Here is a 19957-nt window from a genome sequence, read left to right as displayed (position 1 = left end):
GCTGTTGATTTTACAAAAGAGAGATTCTTTGTTTTAACATTATCTCTTGAGGAGCAAAATCCTTATGTTGATTTTCTTGGGTTTGAAAAATATTTATTTCCTAACGATAAACTTGATATTGATGTTGTCCCGTTAATGGAGATGAATGGTCTTTATCTTGAAAAGATAAGTGAAACTTTTGTGCCATGTGAATTGAAAGGGAAACGAAATCTAGGATCAATGGATGAATATACTGATTTGTTTGTGACATTGGCTTCATGTAATGTACTATGGCAAAACAAGCTACAAATCAAAATTCGTTCAGCAAGGTTTATCACCAGTAAAAAAAGATTGGTAAGAAGCATGCCAGTTCCACATGTATGTTGAAAATAAAGGGATGGAAACGAATGATTATGCATCCAATAGATCGAGGCACATACGCTAAACTCAAGCCTAATGCTGATTCGCTTGACCACTATGGAGTTCAACAGCTTTCAATATAGCTAAGCTCTCTCTGTTCCGTGGTGAAGATGGCAAACTAGACTCGCAAGCGAGTCTTTTCCAACTGGGTGAGTTTGACATTGAAGTATCCAATAAAGAGCCAATAGACTTAACAATCCTTGTTGTCTTACAAGCCCAAATAGAAGAATCTTATGGTTTAGATATGGAGGCCCATACCAATTTTATTGTCCATAGTTTGTGCTGCTAGTCAAAGGCCATTAAGGTTGGTCCTGCAACATTTATTTAGTCAATCTTGTTAGTTTTGATGCATTTAATTAGTCAATCTTGAAATATAGTTTTCTGGGAAATACCATATAATTTATTTTCATTCTTTTTTTGTTTTTTGGGCCAAATAGATAATATATTAAGAAAAACTATAGAACAAATAGGTTCTCAAGACAACGCCTAGTTAGGCACAATCTATTAAAATCAAAATCTAACAAACTAGGTGATGATGTCAAAATCGTCAGCTGTGTAGGTTCATCCAGACAATATCCACGTCACTAAGCCTACAAGATGTAGGGATGAAATCTCTCCTCAAATGGTCACTTGTGTGGTGCCTGCCACAGAGTCTCCGATGCTAAAGTCAGTAATGAAAGCTTTTTATGAGATAAGAAAGCTTAGAATATCAGAAGGGGTTGGCTGGAATGTAATTCAGTTTTTTGTATGTACTTGATTCGTTCTTGGTGGACTTGTATATATAGCTCCACTGTTTCTAGTCGTTGGGGCTTTAATTGTGGCTTTAGTGCCTTTTTTTTGTAACATCTCAGGATTCATTAATGCGGGTGTTGATTAGCTTCTAACAGTATGACAGTTAATTGGTAACTGATCGAGGCATTAACCTCTTTTATTAATGACTTGCCTGTGCTCGTCCATGCCGAGGCAGGGTGGACGATCTTTCCTAATGAGGTCGTCTAGGCAAGAGAGTTCGTCAATCCCATCACTAGGTAAGTCCATAAACGAGCTGTCAAAAACTAGAAAATCTGCTTCTTGAAGACCTCTTATACTAGCCAATCTATCCAGCTTCACAAAAGCAATGTCTAAATCCATATATTTTTCATGTCTTGGAAATTATATAGTCATTTAGGCCCTGTTTGGATTCCGTTCAGGACAAGCTGAAACTTTCAGCTTATTTTTGCTACTATTTATGAGTCTTACTACACTTTTTCGTACTATTTATGGGTCCTAATGTACTATTCAATTAACTTTTATCTTTATCTACAATACTTTTAGTAGTGTCCATTTGGAAACAGCTTATTTAGCTGAAACTGAAAACTTTTTGTTGAAAATGTAGAAAAAATGTTTAAAAAATAAGCTGAATAATACAGTGAAACCCATGAATAGTATCAAAAGATGTAATAGGATTCATGAATAGTAGCAAAAATAAGTTAAAAGTGAAGATAGACTGAAAAATTCAGTTTATCCCAAACGTACACTAAGTTAAGAGAAAATTGGGTAATAGATATGAATTAAGAGTTATGAGATATGAGATATGGACTATGAGTTATGATGTAACCAAACAAGACCATGGCTTCCATGCCAGGGCAATTGCCCGTCAACTAACACAAAAACTGCTTTCAATAGTGCCAATCTGCAGGTAGACATTCCCAATTTCATATAAGTGTTGCTCTATAAGTCTTAATGTGTATTCCCTCCGTTGTTCACCACAACCCGGGGAACATGATTGATAATGTTTGAAAATAAATATTATACTTCATATGGCTTAAATAAAGAAGATTACTTAATTACATCTTACTTAATTAAGAGTATAAGAAAACATCTTGGAATGTACAAAAATCACATTAAATAATATAGAAGAATGTTAATATTAGTTGCTTGTATTAGGCTATTTGCAGATTCCCTTTTCATCCGCTATGACAAGCTACTTGAAGATTTAATGTGTGAGTTTAAGGTTTATCGTTAAAAAAAAGGAGAAAGATTTAATGTGAGTGCTACTTTTACCTTTTTTTTTCAATTATTTCTCTACTCTTTCTTCGAGATCATTTTCACATATCACAACTTAGAAAATTAGTGTGATTTAGCTTCCATGCAAGGGCATTAACCCATCAACCTACACAAAAAATGATTTCAATAGTGCCAATCTACAAGGGGAAATTCCCAATTTCTTATAAGCGCTACTCTATAGCCTACAAGATAAAACAAAGTCCTAATATAATTTCCAAACAAACCCAAAAAGCTTAATGGAACAATGGTGGTTTGCAACAATTTCCCCTTCATCCTCCCTCTGTGATTCATCACAACCCGGAACGTGATTGATAATATTTGAAAATAAATAATATACTTCACATGGCTTAAATAAAGAAGATTACATCTTAATTAAGAGTGCAAGAAATTATCTTGGTATGTACAAAAATCACATTAAATAATATAGAAGAATGTCAATATTAGTTGCTTATATTAGGCTATTCAAGTATTCCCTTTTCATTTGATGTGACAAGCTACTTAAAGATTTAAATCGGCATATGTCTGTGTTCTACTTCAACATTTATTTCAATTAATTCTGTAATTCATTCTTCGAGTTTTCACATATCACAACTCAAAAAATTGACAATTTCCCCTCAATCCTCTGTTATTCACCACAACCCGTGAGCACGTTATTGATAATGTTCAAAAATAAATAATATACTTCACATGGCTAACATCTTACTTATTTAAGAGTACAAGAAATCATCTTGAAATGTACAAAAATCACATTAAATTATAGCACAATCTAAAATGCCAGAAGTGCAACAGAATTCAGAAACATCAGCAACCCAAAACAGACTTGGTTTTCAACAAATGCTTGTGTAAGTTTATACAATAACGATGTCCAGCTATTTTTACACTACTTGTCTGAAATTCCAAGAATAACTCAAAGTAATGTACAATGCTCCCAAATTAAGAGAAAGCAAATATAGGAACAAAATCTCCCATAGATGAGGTAAGAAAGGCACCAGCATATTTTCATTAACAAAATGACATACTCTGGCATTACTGAGGAGCTGATCATCTAGACTATGAGATTCTGAACTCTCTGGAGCTGGATGGAGCTGACTATCTGTGGATGGATCTTTAGTGATCTCCCCATCATCCTTGGGTGGATCATCTGGATCTTCTCCTTTGTCATTCTCTTCACTAGGACTCGCACCACTACCTCCCCTTGAGATTCCCTGGATCAGGTCTGGCCGAGCTTCCACACCAACCCGCCTTAAGTGTAGCTGCCACATTGTAGAATGCCCATTACACAGGCCCTTCAACTGATACACATGTAAGCAAACAGACAAAGAATAACTACCTGAAGATGTAAGTTAACTTCATCTGGACGTGAAAGAAACGGAAAATCCCCCCCAGTTTTCAAGTATGCTCGCCTTGCTTCAGGATACCTCTCACCCAATTGATCTTTGAGTTGTTGGGGAATTGCACAGTAGTCATTTGTCTTCAAGAATGGAACATGCAAAAACAAAATATGATAAGAAACATGCAAACGTGTTAAAAAGAAACCAGCATGTCTTAAAGTTAAAAAAACTTTTTAATTTCCTTTCATTATTATAAGTGAAGAGAAAAACCACCATGTTAATTATGCTGATCTTGCAAGAGTTCAATGACTTCAAAGCATTGAAAATTCAGGAGGGAACACATAAATGAATAAACAAAGCAAGCGAGTTAATTTTGACAGCATTATCATTATATAAGCAAGCAGAAACAAGGGATTGTTGATAGAGTTTCAGGAAACTTTAAAAACCTGACTGTCATATATTTATTCAGGTACAGTATTTTACTGACCTGTGATCTATCTAGCTCAACACATTTAACAACAAAACTAAGCTTACAGCTGAGATTCATTTTCAACTTATGTTGCACATGTCACTGGTTTCCTTTCCCTAAATAATTCATAATGGAAAAACTTAATAAATGTATCATAGAGAATCTTTTTTTTTTTTGCATGGGTCAATAAGTTACAAATGTAGATGATCCAGTTTTAGTGGATGAAGTCCCTTGGTTTATGCTTTTTGCAAATGAAATAGTTTAGTGGATGAAACTTGAAGTGGAGTCGGTGCCAAGTTAGAAATTTGGTGAGACACTCTAGAATCTAAAGGCTTTCAATCAAGTGGGACTAAAACAGAGTACATGGAATGTAAGTTTAGTAAAAGTAGAAATAGAAACCAAGGGGCACTAAGACTTAACGGTTAAGAGATACAAAAGAGCAATAGTTTATTATCTTGGATCGATAATTCATAAAGATAGAGAAGTTGAAGAGGAAGTGAATCAGAGGGTAAGTGGATGAAGTGGAGAGGCGCATCGGCAGTGTCATGTGATTGTAGAATACCCATTAAGCTTAAAGGGAAAATTTTATTAGACAATTATACAACTAACTATGCTTTATACTTTTATGGCACAAAATTTTGGTTGTTAAGAAACAACATATTCATAAAATGAATGTAGCTGAGATGAGAATACCGAGGTGGATAAGTGGAAATACACAAAAAGATATCATTCGAAATGGGGAAATTCGCCTAAAGATAGGGGTAGCCCCTATTAATGAAAAGACAAGGGGGAGTCACTTAAGATGGTTCGGTCATATATAAGAACAAGTGACTGATGCACTAGTAAGAACATGCGAATTTATCCATGTTGAGGAAACGAAAAAAGGTAGAGAAAGACCAAAATCACACTAGTAAGTAATAAAAAAGTACATGTCAATTAAGGAAGTAACAGGAAATATGACTTTATATAGTGTAGAATGCAGGCAAAAAATACATATGGCTAACCCTAACTAATATGTTGAGGATCCATCGTCAACTCCAAAATTTTGGGACTAAGGCTTTGTTTGTTGTAAGTTACAAATGCACCTAATCGATCCTACAACCTCACTCTCCATCCCACTCTTATTAGGACCACACTAACATAAGCTAGTTCAAAGTATATCCAGATTAAAACATTTAATTGAAGTAGATATCACCAAAATGTGAGTTATACCTACTGTAACCAGAGAATTGAAATTGAATGGTATTGGCAAAGCAAGCACAAGCCCAACTAGAATCAAGGGAGCTTTGTTTCTTCCACTTTCACCAGAGAAACACCAAAGTAGAACAAAGGCCACAAATGATGCTACTCAATATCTGTTCATTATCACTAATTTTTGCAACAAATTCACCAAGGAATTACATATGCCATTTAGGATTCATAGCATAACCCATAAGACTAAGGCTTGGTTGTTTTTGTTGAATTCCATATGAAAAATATCAAAAGGTTCTCATATCAAAAATAAAAGAAATTAAATTACAGTGTTTCTGCTGAATTTGGAAGCTACATGCACAACTCGGAATAGTTTTACCCAGTACAGCTGCATCTTTTTTGTGGGGTGTGTGTGTGTGTGTGGAGGGGGGGGGGGGGGGAGGGGTGGGGAAGGTGAGGGAGGAAGAAAGAATAAAACCAAAATCAGGTCAAAGTTTCAAAAAGCAAAGAAGCCAAAACTACAAGGACTTTAATAACTTCAGAACATACTAGACCAAAAATATAGAGGTACATACACACAAAAACAACATTCAAGCCTTAGTCCCAAAATTTTGGGGTTGGCTACACACACACACACCCAATGAAATTTAGATGACTTACATCCATTATAGTGATAAATGAATCTGAAAGCAGCAAAGGTCCAACAGAAGCAGCATCAACTGTCAAAGTTAACCTGGAGGCCAAGTCTTCTCTTGAGAGTGTTTCAACCTGAATTGATAATCACATATTATGACCAAAGGAATTAAGCAAGTAGTTTTCTACAGCACATATATACACATTGGTGAAGCAAACCCAGCATATCTTGAAGCTACATTTTCACCCTATAGCTTGCTCTTACAGGGGGAGGAGGTACCATTTACTCTATAATTCATTTACAGTTTTCTACAGCATATATATTAGCATTTGAAGTAAACAGAAACAGAGAAAGTACATGAATATGAATTGACTCATTCACAAGACTCTGTCTCTTTATTTTGTGAACAGATTAGTTAAAAGAATTGAACCCTATCTAGAAATTTTAACGTCACTATTCTTATAGATGTTGCAGACTCACGTTTGGAATATAATAGTAAGAGAAGGTAATTACCAAGACTGCAGAAAAGATAGTTGAGCGGATTCATCAAATTGATTGCAAATACTTATTTATTTTCCACAAATGAATCCCAGTTTAAATTTAATTGCAAGTCTGTGTTGAAAACCTTGTATGACCATCTAGTTCCCATAAAGCTCTCAGCCTTTCCACCAATAGGTTGAAAATTTTTGGGGACAGGAGGGGTCAGGGGGACGCAAAGTTGATGCCATAAGTCAAAATCATATATGCAGGTACAAGGAGCTGGAGATGGTTGCATATTTGACAATTTCCTAAGGCAATTCTCTTCCTTGAACATTAAAATTTTAGAAATCAACAAAATATGAGGGAAAAATTTTTGAGTTACCAACAAGTACAATTATCTTTGACAAAGACAAATTCATCCTATGCTGAAAACTGAAATAGAGAGTTCGAGGACAGATTGCTTCAAGACACTAAATAGATTGCTAGAACCATAATGATGTAGACCTTCACAAACTCTACCTGAGAAACAACAAAGTCCACAGAATCTGCAATGAATGGTTCATGGGGACCATCGCGAATTCCTGTTAACACGTATCGTTTCAGCAAAAAGGAAGGGGTCCAACTAACACTGCATAAGGCATATCACAATCAGGAAGTTAATTTCTTAAGAAAATAACACATCTAACAAGCAAATTGCTACAAGTGACATATGAGCCAAAGATAAACACACACCTGTTTACAAAGAGAATGCAGAACATGTGTGTACATATATATATAGTAATTGATGGAAATTATGGAGCTGGTGATTGCAAACTGATGCTACTACAAAATTTTTTTTTTTTTTGATAAGTGATGCCACTATAGAATATTGCTGTTGTAAAACCACAAAGATTAGCTATGAGAGAGGATGGATAAAATAAATAAAAAACAAGAACCAGCACAAATTGTTCTGGTTAGCTTGTGCTAAGGTCAAGGGTGTCATTTCTTTTTGTGGTCAGCTACGTGGGGTAGGATTCTCTCAATTGATAACCTGATGAAGAGAGGCTTTTTGCTAGTCAGTTGGTATTTTATGTATCGTTGTAGTGGGGAAATGGTGGATCATCTTTTGATCCATTGTGAGACTGCATATGCTTCATGGAGTGAAGTGTTTATGATGTCTGGGATTCAATTGGGTGTTGCTGGACAAGGTAGCATCCCTCCTTTTTGGTAGGCAGAATTGGCTAGGAAAACTTTCTTCGAATGTATGGAACTTGGTGCCAGCGAGCATAATATGGTTAGTGTGGAATGAGCGTAACAGCAATATTTTTTAGGAGAGTGTGAGACCTATTGAGCAATTTAAGTCCTTGCTACTCCGTAGCTTGTTGGAATGGTCTTAGGCATGGAGTTTACCAGTTGTACTTCCATTTTTTATTTTCATCTCTCTCTTAGGTCTTCTATTTGATTTTCTTTTATTTTTTCACGGTGCTTTATGTTCATCCTCGTGATTATAGAGTAATCCATTTCATTTGCAATAAAATTCTATTACTTATCAAAAAAACAAAAACAAAAAAGTTCTGTTCAGCTAATGCTCTTTTTTTTTTTTTTTGATAAGTAACGAAAATTTTATTAAAAAATGAAAAACAGCCAACCCGAGTACATTGGGAATGTACTATGGGGGCATAAATCAATAACCAAGATTACAACGATCAAGTAAAACAGGAAGGGAAGAACAAGAAAAATGACAAAAGACCACACATTGGGAATGTTCAGCTAATGCTCTTTTTTTAAGTTTAAAAGGCATAAAAAGGGATGCAACCCTGGGATGCAGGATGCATACAAGACCAAGACCCAAAAACAAAAATTTTAACACCTATTAGAATTAGACATGATCTTCAACTAAAAATGCACACATAATAATATTTAGGCAGGTACTAAAAATTCATCCTACATACCCACCCCCTTCTCTTGGAAGGGGAAGAGAATTTTTAAATTTTATGAGAAAAAGTATTCATAGACAGTACTAGACACATATCCAAGCAGTGTTGAAAGAAAGATAATTACAGCTAGGGAATAATTTTTTTTGATTGGTAATCAAAGAAGTAATATTAATAATGAAAAATAGTACAGGATGTTCATGATGATGAACAGAAAGATACAAAGAAAGAAAAACTAAGGGAAGGAAAATCTAAGGGAAAACATAAACTCTGAAAGAGACGAAGAATTAGTAAAACCCCAACAACGAGACCACTCAAAAAGGCTACGCTGACATAACACCTTTAACTCATCCAATGTCTTCTCCATGTTCTCAAAGGAGCGATGATTCCGTTCCAGCCAAACAATCCACATTAAACACCCTGGAATCAAATTCCAAATATTCGAGTTATGCTTCCCTAACCACTGATGCCAACAAGATACCAACCCCGTCACTGATCTTGGCATAACCCAGTGGATACCAAAAGCCTGAAGCATAAGAGACCATAAGGTATGAGAAACAGTACAATGAAGAAGAAGGTGGTCAACCGACTCCCCATCACAACAACACATACAACACCGATTTGCCAAAAGGCAACGACCCCTAATCATGAGATTATCCAATGTGAGAATCCGACTGTGAGCAGCTGTCCACAAGAAGAAAGCTACTCGCTTAGGAACCTTAGGTTTCCAGACACCCTTCCAAGGAAACACAAAATTCGAGGAACCCCGAATTGCTTGGTAAACACAGCTAGGGAATAAAGTTGAATAGAGCTGTAATGCACCAATTTTTATGTCAGGGTTTTTGGGCTATGCCTAATAGCCTAGTGGGATGGGTTTATAAATTGTCAGCTAAGGTGTTGGCCAATAGGTTGAAACTTGTAGCAGACACTTTCGTGTCGAATTCTCAAAATGTTATCATGGCTAGTGAACAATTTTTGGGATTTGGTGCTATTGCTAATTAATGCTTATATAGTAGGAGTAAACACAGAGCAGCCTGGGATGATCCCTAAGTTTAATATAGAGAAGGCCTAAAATTGCTTGAATTGGAATTGTTTGATTTATATAGGCAATTTGATCATATCCAGCTAACAATCATTATCTCTAAGAAAAAATGCGATAACTTACACAGGAGCCCATGGCATTGCAGCAGAGAAACTGCGTGTATCCAGAAAAGAATTTGATAGTATCAATGAGCGAACCCGTCTTGGACGATGCTGAGCAAAAAGTTGTGCTAGAAAGCCCCCAAGGGATGTACCATAAAGATGTATCTGTTAGACACTCAATGATTAGTTGAGTTCTCAACAACTAATGATACCACAAATGTATAAGGTATGTCAAGATTAATTATATTCACACAGGCAGGTTATGATACATTGGTATAATCAGGCATTTAAGGTTAAGCAAATTGTTAGGAAACACATTGCTCATAAAACCTATTTTCAAATTGTGTCACTGACTGCTAGTATCTTCTCCAATATATGGGCATGATCAAGCATCTATGCAAACTGTTACGAAACACATTGCTCATGAAACCAATTTCCAAATTGTGTCACTGACTGCTTGCATCTTCTCCGATACATGGGTATGATCAGGCATCTATGCAAACTGCTAGGAAACACAATGCTCATGAAACCTATTTTCAAATTGCATCACCAACTGCTTGTATCTTCTCTTCCATGATTGGCACACACCAGTTGTAGCTGAAACCATATACAGGCAGTTTGTTGTTGATTAATCTAGACATAACTTATATATAGAACAGGTACAATTCTAGTCATGAAGAGATCGACTGTTGATTAGATTATATCACCTAGGCTTCCTGTCTTAACATTCCATTGTATGTAAAGAGCTATAACATGGGCTGGATGTATCATAGAGTTTACGCAATAGTGAAAAAAACCAAAGAATGAGATGAATATCATGCATCTCAGAAAACATGTATAAAGGATCCTCAGTTTTGGAAACCAAATCTCACTTTTGATTAACTGCTTACAAGCTAGCCATCAAGGCCTTTGGCTTTGCAATATAATACTCCCTTCGTCCCAATTTGTTTGTCCTGTTAAAAAGTCAAACTTTTTAAGGGAATATCATTTATTGTATCGTCTGCCTTACAAAAATGTATAAGTTTACAAAACTACCCTTAAATTTATAAACTTTTTTTTAAAAAAAGAGTTATTTTTAATGAGGCAATTAAAAAGGTGCCCAAATTAGATTGATTTTTTAAAATATTTGTTAGTTTTCTTTTCAAATAGTTTTGAAAATAAAGTAGGGGTATAATAGGAACATTAGTAAATTAATGACTTTTATTTTTAGAAACAGGACAATATTTTGGGACATCCCAAAATTGAATAGAGGACAAACAAACTGGGATGGAGGGAGTACCATCTTGATAGAGAGAGCGAGAGAGAGAGAGAGATTAAAAATCATTATGTGCCTAGGCATTCTCCAATACAGATATAATATTATACACTATTAAATACTGATTAAGTGCCGCCATTTACCATGCTTAAGGAAAAATAAACCATAAGCATTTTAGTTGAGATCCAAGTGATAACACTAGCTCCTTAAAGGAGCAAGAGAGAGAACACCTCAACAAAAGGAAAAAGGCCACCTAATATATCATAACCGGGGAAAGCGCTTGTCAGTTGTCACATGTGCTATATCCCAAAAGAACTAACCAAGTTACAGGTATATATCCTCAAAATCACTTATACAATCCAAATTGACCTCATAAACATCCACAACACACATCTACACAACATCTATGCAATTGGAATCCAAAAAACAAGTACAAATAATCGAAGATATTACAATCTTACCTACTTAAATCCCTAACATCATTGTCACATCCTGCATTGTGCTAAATGCTCCTGAATTACAGGGCATTACCAAGTTGGCTCTGATATTACTTGTCATGATTTAAGGAAATTATTAGCCACATTTACACCATACCCAAAAGAAGTAGTCAATTTATTTTATTTTTTTGATAAGTAAAAATTGAATTTATAATTAGTGTTTAATAGCTTAAATATCCCAAATTGACATAGGGAACACCCAATGTAGTATTCAACACTTGCTCATACATCATCTTCACAATCCAAATCCACACCTAAATGCAAACAATCTGGGCCATTACAATAGCTTCTAGAGAGGATCCGTACCCATGACTTACTTATTAGTTAGGTTTTGACTATTTTATTTTAGGTTTTGTACTTTTTTTCTTTTAGTTAAGGATATTTTAGTAACTCTGTAATTGTTGGGTGTGAGCCATAATTGTGGGTCTTGAGTTTTATTTTATTAATAAGTAAGTTTTAGTTAGTTTATGGGTCTTATTGAGTGGGCTTTGGTTCAATTTGATTTAGGCTTGGTTTGCTAATCGAAGTGGGAATCATAGTTCAATTAGGTGAAGTTAAGATTTTAAGGGTCTACCTAAGTTTCTTATTGTATTCAACAAAGAGGAAGTTGATCAATAAAATATTGAGCGTTTGAGCATTGAGGCAAGTTGGCCTTATTGTTCTTTTTCCTCCTTTTCTCTGTTTCTTGTTCTCTTTTCTGTGGTACTGTTCACAATATTTTTCAAATAAATTTCTCTCTTTTCCTTTTTTCATACAACCCTAAGTCAGACCCTTGCTCTAACCTATCAAAACCCTAAAATCCCACATATTTTCTCTATCAAATATCCACAAGAAAACAATCAAACCCCTAGCCAAGTTTGAGTCTTAACCCTTTCTTCTACAACTCTAAAACCAGTGTAGTCAAAGGCGAGCCAGGCGCTCGCCTAGGAGCTCGGGTGAGGCGAGGCGCCACTAAGGCGCCTCAAAGGCTCTAAGGCGAGGAGCCTTTAGTGAGGCACTCGCCTTTAGAGCCTAGGCGAGCAAGGCGGCCGCCTTAAGCCATGAAAAAGGCGCTAAGGTGAGAGCCTCAAGTTTTTTTTTTTTTTTAATTTTAATTTTTTTTTTTATAGAAGTTTGTTGTGAAACCTATTTTTAGACTATTAATTTCAAAAGGCATGTTATGAAACCTATTTTTAGTTAAATTAATTTACAAATTTGTTTTGTAAGACTTATTGTTATATAGAAGCTTATTGTAAAATGTATTGTTAGAACTAACTAATAGAGCCTAAACCATGTTAATCCTATTTTTAAATAATTTGATAGACCTAATTTCTTCATGCTACACATTGAAACATACTTCATTATAATATTATGATACACTAAGTACATATGATTGAAGTTCTATATGTAAAATAAATATATTAAGAATTTGGCACCTCGCTTTACTCGGGCTAGTGCCTTTTTGTTGCCTCACGCCTCGGGCAATACAAGGCCTTGGCGCCTCAAGGTCGCCTTTCGCCTTTGACTACCTTGTCTAAAACACAAGATTCACAAATCCTCTCAAACCTTAGCCCACCACAAGCACATGGAGACAAATTCCCCAATTTATCCTACATCAATTGGTATCAGAGCCAAAATTATTACAAGTTCTTTGCTGAAATCTTCTTTAGCCAACCAACATCGATGAGCTTAGTCCCAAAACTTCTTAAGCCAACCACATGACAAAATTTCTCATCTAAGGTAAAGGTGACTAACATGGAATTAGAGTCTAAATTTAGGGCATTTTCTCAAAACTTAAAAGTAACAAAGAAGTTTGAATCAATTACATGCCAATGTGAATTCAATAGAAGCAAAGCTCAAAGAATTATTGGCTATGAAACAGACTTTGGATAGGCTGTCAGCTATTATTCTTGGCAATACTGATCAAGACCCTAAATTATTTAAATTAGGTCTAGGTTCAGCCCCTATGTTTCCCTTGAGCTCAATGCCTTTCTTCCATAAACTCCTATGGATTGAGCACTGGTCAAATGCCTGCACAGCAAACGCAATCCAACAGTTTTCACTTATCATCCGCATTAGTGCAGTCTAAAGGAGAAGCTAGATTCACTGAAGTAGATAGAGGTGTTAGTGACTTTTATGGGGAGCTATATAAAGCTGTTCTCTGATTGGTTACACAATTTGGAAAGCTTTATCAAATGATATAGCTTAAGCAAAGAGCAAAAACTCTTTTACTAGCAGTCTTAATGCTACTAGTACAAGAAAGAGACTTTTATATATATATATATATATATATATATATATATATATATATATATATATATATATATATATATATATATATATATATATATTTGTGCTTAATGTATTCAAAGGAGATACAGTTGATTGATAAAATTATTGAGTGTTCTGAGCATTGAGGCACATTGGCCAAAGGGTTTTTCCTCCCTTTCTCTTCTTCTTTTCTTTCTCACAGGTACCATTCAAAAGTATTGTTCACATTACTGCTCACTGTTCACAGATATTTTACTAAAAGTTCTATTCTGTTTCTTTTCTTTTTCCTTCCACCCGTAAATCAAACATTTTCCCTTTTGAACCTTAAATCTTCTTTTAAAAGGTTTGAAACCCAATATCCACAAATCCTCCTAACCCTAAACCCACCACAACCACAGGTAGGCAATTTCCTCAGTAGGTTTGTCCAACGTTAAAGCCATAACCTATCTTTTCCTCTAGTGAACCTTAAAAGCTCATATGATTGTCACCATATATTGATTCATTTCCCCCATATTCATACATAAAAAATTGATGATACAATAACAACAAAACCTTAGTCCCAAATTTTTTAGGGTTGACTAAGGATCCTAAACATATTAAATAGGGTCCGCCACTTGTATTTTTTAGGGGACACCCCAATGAGTATCTGTAGTGGATCCAGTCATAATAGGGTGACTAAATACAAGACGGCCGTCAAGCTACAGTAACCCTCACCCTTTTCCTGGGCTTGGGACTGGCTATGACCAAATATATGACACTAAGTACAAACATAGGCAAAGCTTCTATAATAAATTGATGATAAGAATGATATTATAAGGAAATAGAATAAAGGATGCAACAATATCCAATTTTTGTTTAAGAGACAGATTAGTTGAAGTTATGATGTAACAATATAAATCTCACTCCAACTCTTTTTACTAGTTAAAATGGAGTTGCCATAAATCATTAGTACCTTATGGAATTAAACAAACTAAACTTAGCAAGTACCTCTTAGCAAAACAACATCAATGCATCTCTTCATTTTTTATAAAGGAAAATTTCTAGGAAGATTGGTAATGAGTTATGACATATTCCACAGACCCTAGTGATCCGAATCTATGCAAATCTGACTTGAACGATCTATGTACTTTAAACAACATGAAGCACAAAGGTGGCTTCTGAAGCAACATGCCAGTTCAAAATGCAAATTTCAGTTAGTGCATCAAGATGAGAAAGCATTTCGTAAGTGCTACAACATTAATTACAACAATGAGTAAAAATGATATATACAAAAACTGTATTGATAAACTAAAAAATTGGTAAGAGATGTTTAAAGGAAATGAAGCTCTTACATGATGAACATCAATAGCATCCAAGAACTTTTCAAATGCTTGAATCCATTCATGATGATTCCATACCCGTGGGATATCAACAGAAATTACCCGGTAACCCTACACATTTCGAAAAGAATTTAATTCCTCGATCTTAGCCAAAAAACTTATTGTATAATAACTTCATAACAAAGTTAGCAGTCCAGAACGTTATTGACCACACACAAAAAGGAATTTAGACAAATACAAGAAAAGCGTCAATTAAAATCTCATCTTGAAAATAGTCTAGTTTCACGCCATACAAATATTCAAATAACAACTATAAACAGAATAATTAAAGTGCCTCTTGGTTTGTTGCTATAAGAATTTTCATATTTCTACCATGTGGAATCCTTATCCCACAGAGACTGTTGATATTATCAAGTTAATACTTCTGAAGTAATTCTAACCAATTCATTATTGGCATAACAGTGTCCAAAATGCAGGAATTGTTCCATCTAGTGAGATAAGGACAAGGAAGACCACAAGGAAATGGCTGTGTTCACTGAAATTCTAAATGAAGAGAAATAAGTTCAAACATTATACAGGTGCACTTTATTTTGGTGGCAACTAACTTACGAATAGTGTCTCCATTTGTTTAGTTGTAGGGTCATGAAAAACCAAGTTCATATCATCAATGTTTAGTAAAATATATATATATATATATATATATATATATATATATATATATAAAAAACAAGTCATACCCAATGCACAAGGCTCCTACTTCTGCAGGGTCTAGGAGGGGTAATTAATCAGCCCTTATTTTGGGAAGACTATTCCCAGTCTCAAACCCACAATACATCACTTGGGCAGGGAGCACTTGGCATTGATTGCACCATGGTCTGACCCTTCTTATAAATATATAAAACAGTTTAAAACCTAACTTCTATGCTGAAAAGTAAAATGGGCATAAGTAGTTCCCTTTTGCTACCCCCCCCCCCCCCCCCCTTTCAAAAAAAAAAAAAATATATATATATATATATATATATATATATATATATATATATAGAAAGGTTCAAGCTATAAATTAGGAACATACACCAGAGATTTCAATAATATAACCATGCTAAGCTGATGGCCATCATATCCTGGCTTTTGCTATAGAACTGTATAACCTTCTCTTCAAATACTAAAATTTATGGGAAAATAAACCATTTCCAAATGGACAAAGTTTTTTATGATAATGCGACATTTCAATTTCATTTCTCGTATTCTTTTGATGAAACATACTCCCTCAAATAATAATGTTGCACGACCAGAATGATGCCCAACATCATTTTATTTGCATTCCAAGACATGACACTTATTAGAAGTTAATGATTCTTGGCAGAAATTTTCTTTAATTAAAAACAATAGGGTAGAACTGTAGAAGATTAGAAACAAGCCCTATGAATTTCAATGATGCAAAATGGACCATGAGAACTTAGAAACCATGACGTAAACTTCCGAATGCCTTATTCTGAGAGAAAGAGAGAGAGGGATAAAAGGAATGAATATGAATTCCTAATATGTGTTGACAGTACATAATGTAATGGATATGATAAACATAAATCAAATCAAAATTGAAAGGAAAAAAAAGGTGGGAAAATAAGAGGAATTGAATTCCTAATATGTGTTTAACTGATAACACTTCATAATGTCATGGATATGATGAAGACACCATAAAATCAAACTTTCTACCTTCATGGACAAGGACATTATCTGTTTGTAGTAGACATCCGCTGTCCCTGCTGTTCCAGGAATACAAATAAGAGGAGACACCACTTTTGGACCAAAATCATAATATCTCCACTGCTTTGTCCCAATCTGTGAGAAGAAGAAAAAATGCAGGCTGAGAAACTATCAATCAATAAGAAGTACCATCAAGGTGAAAATTATTATGATGGAGTTGATGCCAAAAGGGCACACTCCCCAAAAATAAATTCCGAAACAACTACTCAGCTAAATAAAAAGCATAAATAACTGTACTTCTGTCCTTTAAAATAAGACATTAATGAAGCAAGAGCGGATATTCCGAAATGATAAGAAGTATTCAATGCAATCATTCCCAAAGCTACCAACTAGGTGTCAAAATTCATCAAATAGGCCCCCCCGCTCCCGCTCCAAAGTTGCAATTTGGTGACTGGGGAATGGATCCATGGATTATATTTATCAAAATGCAAATTTCTTGCTAGCTCTTCTCGATGAAAAGGAAAAAGTCAAAATTTAGTAGAGTTGGGGAGTTGAACCCAAGTACTCAATAATAGAAAGCCAAATTAAGTCAATTACATAACAGAGAACAATAACAACAATCAACACAAAATGCAAGCCAAGCTACATTACAAAGCCGAGGTGTATAATTATAAGCCATAATTTAAAATTTTCAAAATTTTCATAATTCGGACTTGAAAAAGAAATCCAGTAAATGCTATAAAGAGTAAAATATGAATCTATTTCTCATCCAAATCCCCATAATTGAGTGAAAGCCAAAAAAAAAGTTATAGCAAAAACAAAGGCATACCCAGTAATAAATGTAGACTAACAAGCAAAACCCATAAAGAAACAAACTAAACCATACCCACATCAAAAAGCCTCACAATTACAGTATTTAAGCTCAAACCCAATTCATAGAATGGTCAGAGAGAATTAGTAACCTAAGCTCATCCACTAATCTCCATAAATGACTAAGAAAAAGGAGACACTAGCTAAAAACAAAGACATACCCACTAACAAAATGAGGCTAATGAGTCGAACCCATGATCAGAAACCAGATGAAAAATGAGAAAAACAAAAACAAAGCTCAAAATGAAAATCAAGAATTTAGAGAGAGAGAAACGTACGGGGATCTTGTGGAGAGGGACCTGAGACTTGAAGTAGATGTAATCTCCGGGAGCAGAGAAAGGGCCTTTCATTGTTGTTATAGCCTTATGCCCAAACATGCTCCATATCACAAAACCATGTCCGATTTGATGGATCACTGAAATTCTCTCTCTTAATTTCTATTCGCTCTCAATTCTCAGAGCTTTCTCTTCTCTTTTTTTATATATCTATTTTGTTTGTCCTTGCTGTCCCTTCCAAATTCTCCAATATAATTTCGAGGGATTGAGGAACAGGGAGACCACGTGGCTGGGCCCAAACAACGTTAATCGTAACGGTCAATCACGGAAACGCTTCCCCCAACTGCTCGTCAGCGTTATACTATGCGCATCATTATTTGATCTGATGCGCCAATCGTCATAGAGGTGTACTCTTTTTTTTTTTTCCTCCTTGGACAAGGGTTAAGTTAACTTAGCTAAGTGTGTGTTTAGTATTTTGTATTTATTTTTTCCTTTGTTCTTTAAGGCAAGCTTAGGTCAAGTGTTCAGTTATACTAAATCTGTTAAAATGGCAACACATCCATTTTGGCATATATGCATTGGACCCAAGCCAAGTTATACGCTAAGAGACCTAAAATTTTCAAATTGATTTAAGCCAATTAACTAGGGATTTTTTGCCTTTTAACAACAATTTCATTAGTTAACATGTTTTTGAAATATTTTAGCAAACTAACATCTCGAGTTTGTTAAACTCAATTTCAACGAACGAAATCGAGTCTCATGCACTTGATTTTGATGCTCAGGAAGGCTGATGTGGAAATTTTTATACATGTAGAAGTCGAATCTCACGCACTCAATTTAGTTTTACTGATCTGAGAAACGAACAAGAAGAACAAAGCAAAAAGAAGGAGAAGATGAAGAAAGAAGGAAAAGAAGAAGAGACCCACGGCAAAACCAAACCCACTCTTGAAGTCACCTACAAAACAAAACTTACCCGCAGCAAAACCAAATCCACCCCTCTATTGCCATCTCTACCTACAAAACCAAACCCACCTGCAAAAAAAATCTTTCTTCTTCTTCTTCATGTTTTCTTCTTCTTCTCGGTGTTCTCTAGATTAGATGTGTAATATTTGCTCTAAAGCCTAAATCGAGTGATTAGACTCAAGATCCACATTTACAAAAAATCCACATTAGCCTCTGCCAGAGCATAAATCGAGTGTTATAGACTCGATTTCCCTAGTTGAAATTGAGTCTAACAAACTCAAGATGTTAATTTGCTAATATGTTTCAAAAACATGCTAACTAACAAAATTGTTGCTAAAATGATGCAAAATGGAAAAATAATCCCAATGAACTAGCTTGATTTCAAAACGATTGCGCTACTGCCTGAGGTTGCGAATAGAGACAAGCTTTCGATGTTGGACCGTTGGTCATGGATTTTGTATTCCAACAAAATCCGAACTGACTGTACCTCTATATATATAAACAAAATGACGTCGTTTTATTCTTAACATAACCTTAAATGAAAATCTCATTAAGCAATCATTTCCAACAAAACTCTCTCTCTCTCTCTCTCTCTAAACCCTAACCCTAACCCTATCACCGAGTTAAACCAAACATTGAACTGAGCCCAAAAATCTTTACTGACCGAAACCAAAATTCCAACAGCCAATATAGTTCAATTGAGAATCCCCCCAACAGCTGACCATACCAACCAATATTCAACCCTATTCAATTATATTGTTTATGACTATCAATCACTTAATAATAAAATTTTCAATTTACTGTTATTTTCATATACAAAACAGAGTTGATTGTTACAATCCATTTTTTTGGGAATAAATATAAATTAAAATACATTTGAAGAAAATAAACATAAGAACTACATAGTGAAATGGAGCAATTGGTAATTAGTGTATAGGAACAAGAATACATTGTCATTACTCATCAATATTAGTAATTTCTCCCATTAAGTTGATCTTTTTTAAGTCACAAAGAATAAGCAAAAATATATCATTTTTATTTATATATTACACACACCCACTATAGAGTTTGAATCTTAATTAAGAAAATTTACTTAACTAAAAGTTAAGAGTCTTCATAAATTCAAATGGATAACAAAAAAAATCATAAAATTTTGATAAAATGATTGGAATATGTTGGCATTTCCAAGGACTATGAATCCTCTATTGATCCTATAAT

General features: G+C 34.8%; 1 protein-coding gene across 1 annotated transcript; it reads right to left on the bottom strand.

Moving 5' to 3' along the window:
- Window positions 1–3171: 3171 nt before the first annotated feature.
- On the bottom strand, window positions 3172–18007 carry LOC142613247 (uncharacterized). The gene is made up of 8 exons (XM_075785496.1): window positions 17780–18007; window positions 16641–16766; window positions 14940–15038; window positions 9629–9771; window positions 7070–7178; window positions 6097–6204; window positions 3776–3916; window positions 3172–3698 (listed from the first exon to the last, which is right to left on the bottom strand). Exons 1-8 carry the CDS (start codon window positions 17876–17878, stop codon window positions 3321–3323), a joined length of 1203 nt encoding a protein of 400 aa, XP_075641611.1. The 5' UTR covers window positions 17879–18007; the 3' UTR covers window positions 3172–3320.
- Window positions 18008–19957: the final 1950 nt, after the last annotated feature.

This window comes from Castanea sativa, chromosome 10 (genome assembly GCF_040712315.1).
Source record: "Castanea sativa cultivar Marrone di Chiusa Pesio chromosome 10, ASM4071231v1".
Taxonomy (NCBI): domain Eukaryota; kingdom Viridiplantae; phylum Streptophyta; class Magnoliopsida; order Fagales; family Fagaceae; genus Castanea; species Castanea sativa.
This window is presented reverse-complemented; position numbering and strand designations above follow the sequence as displayed.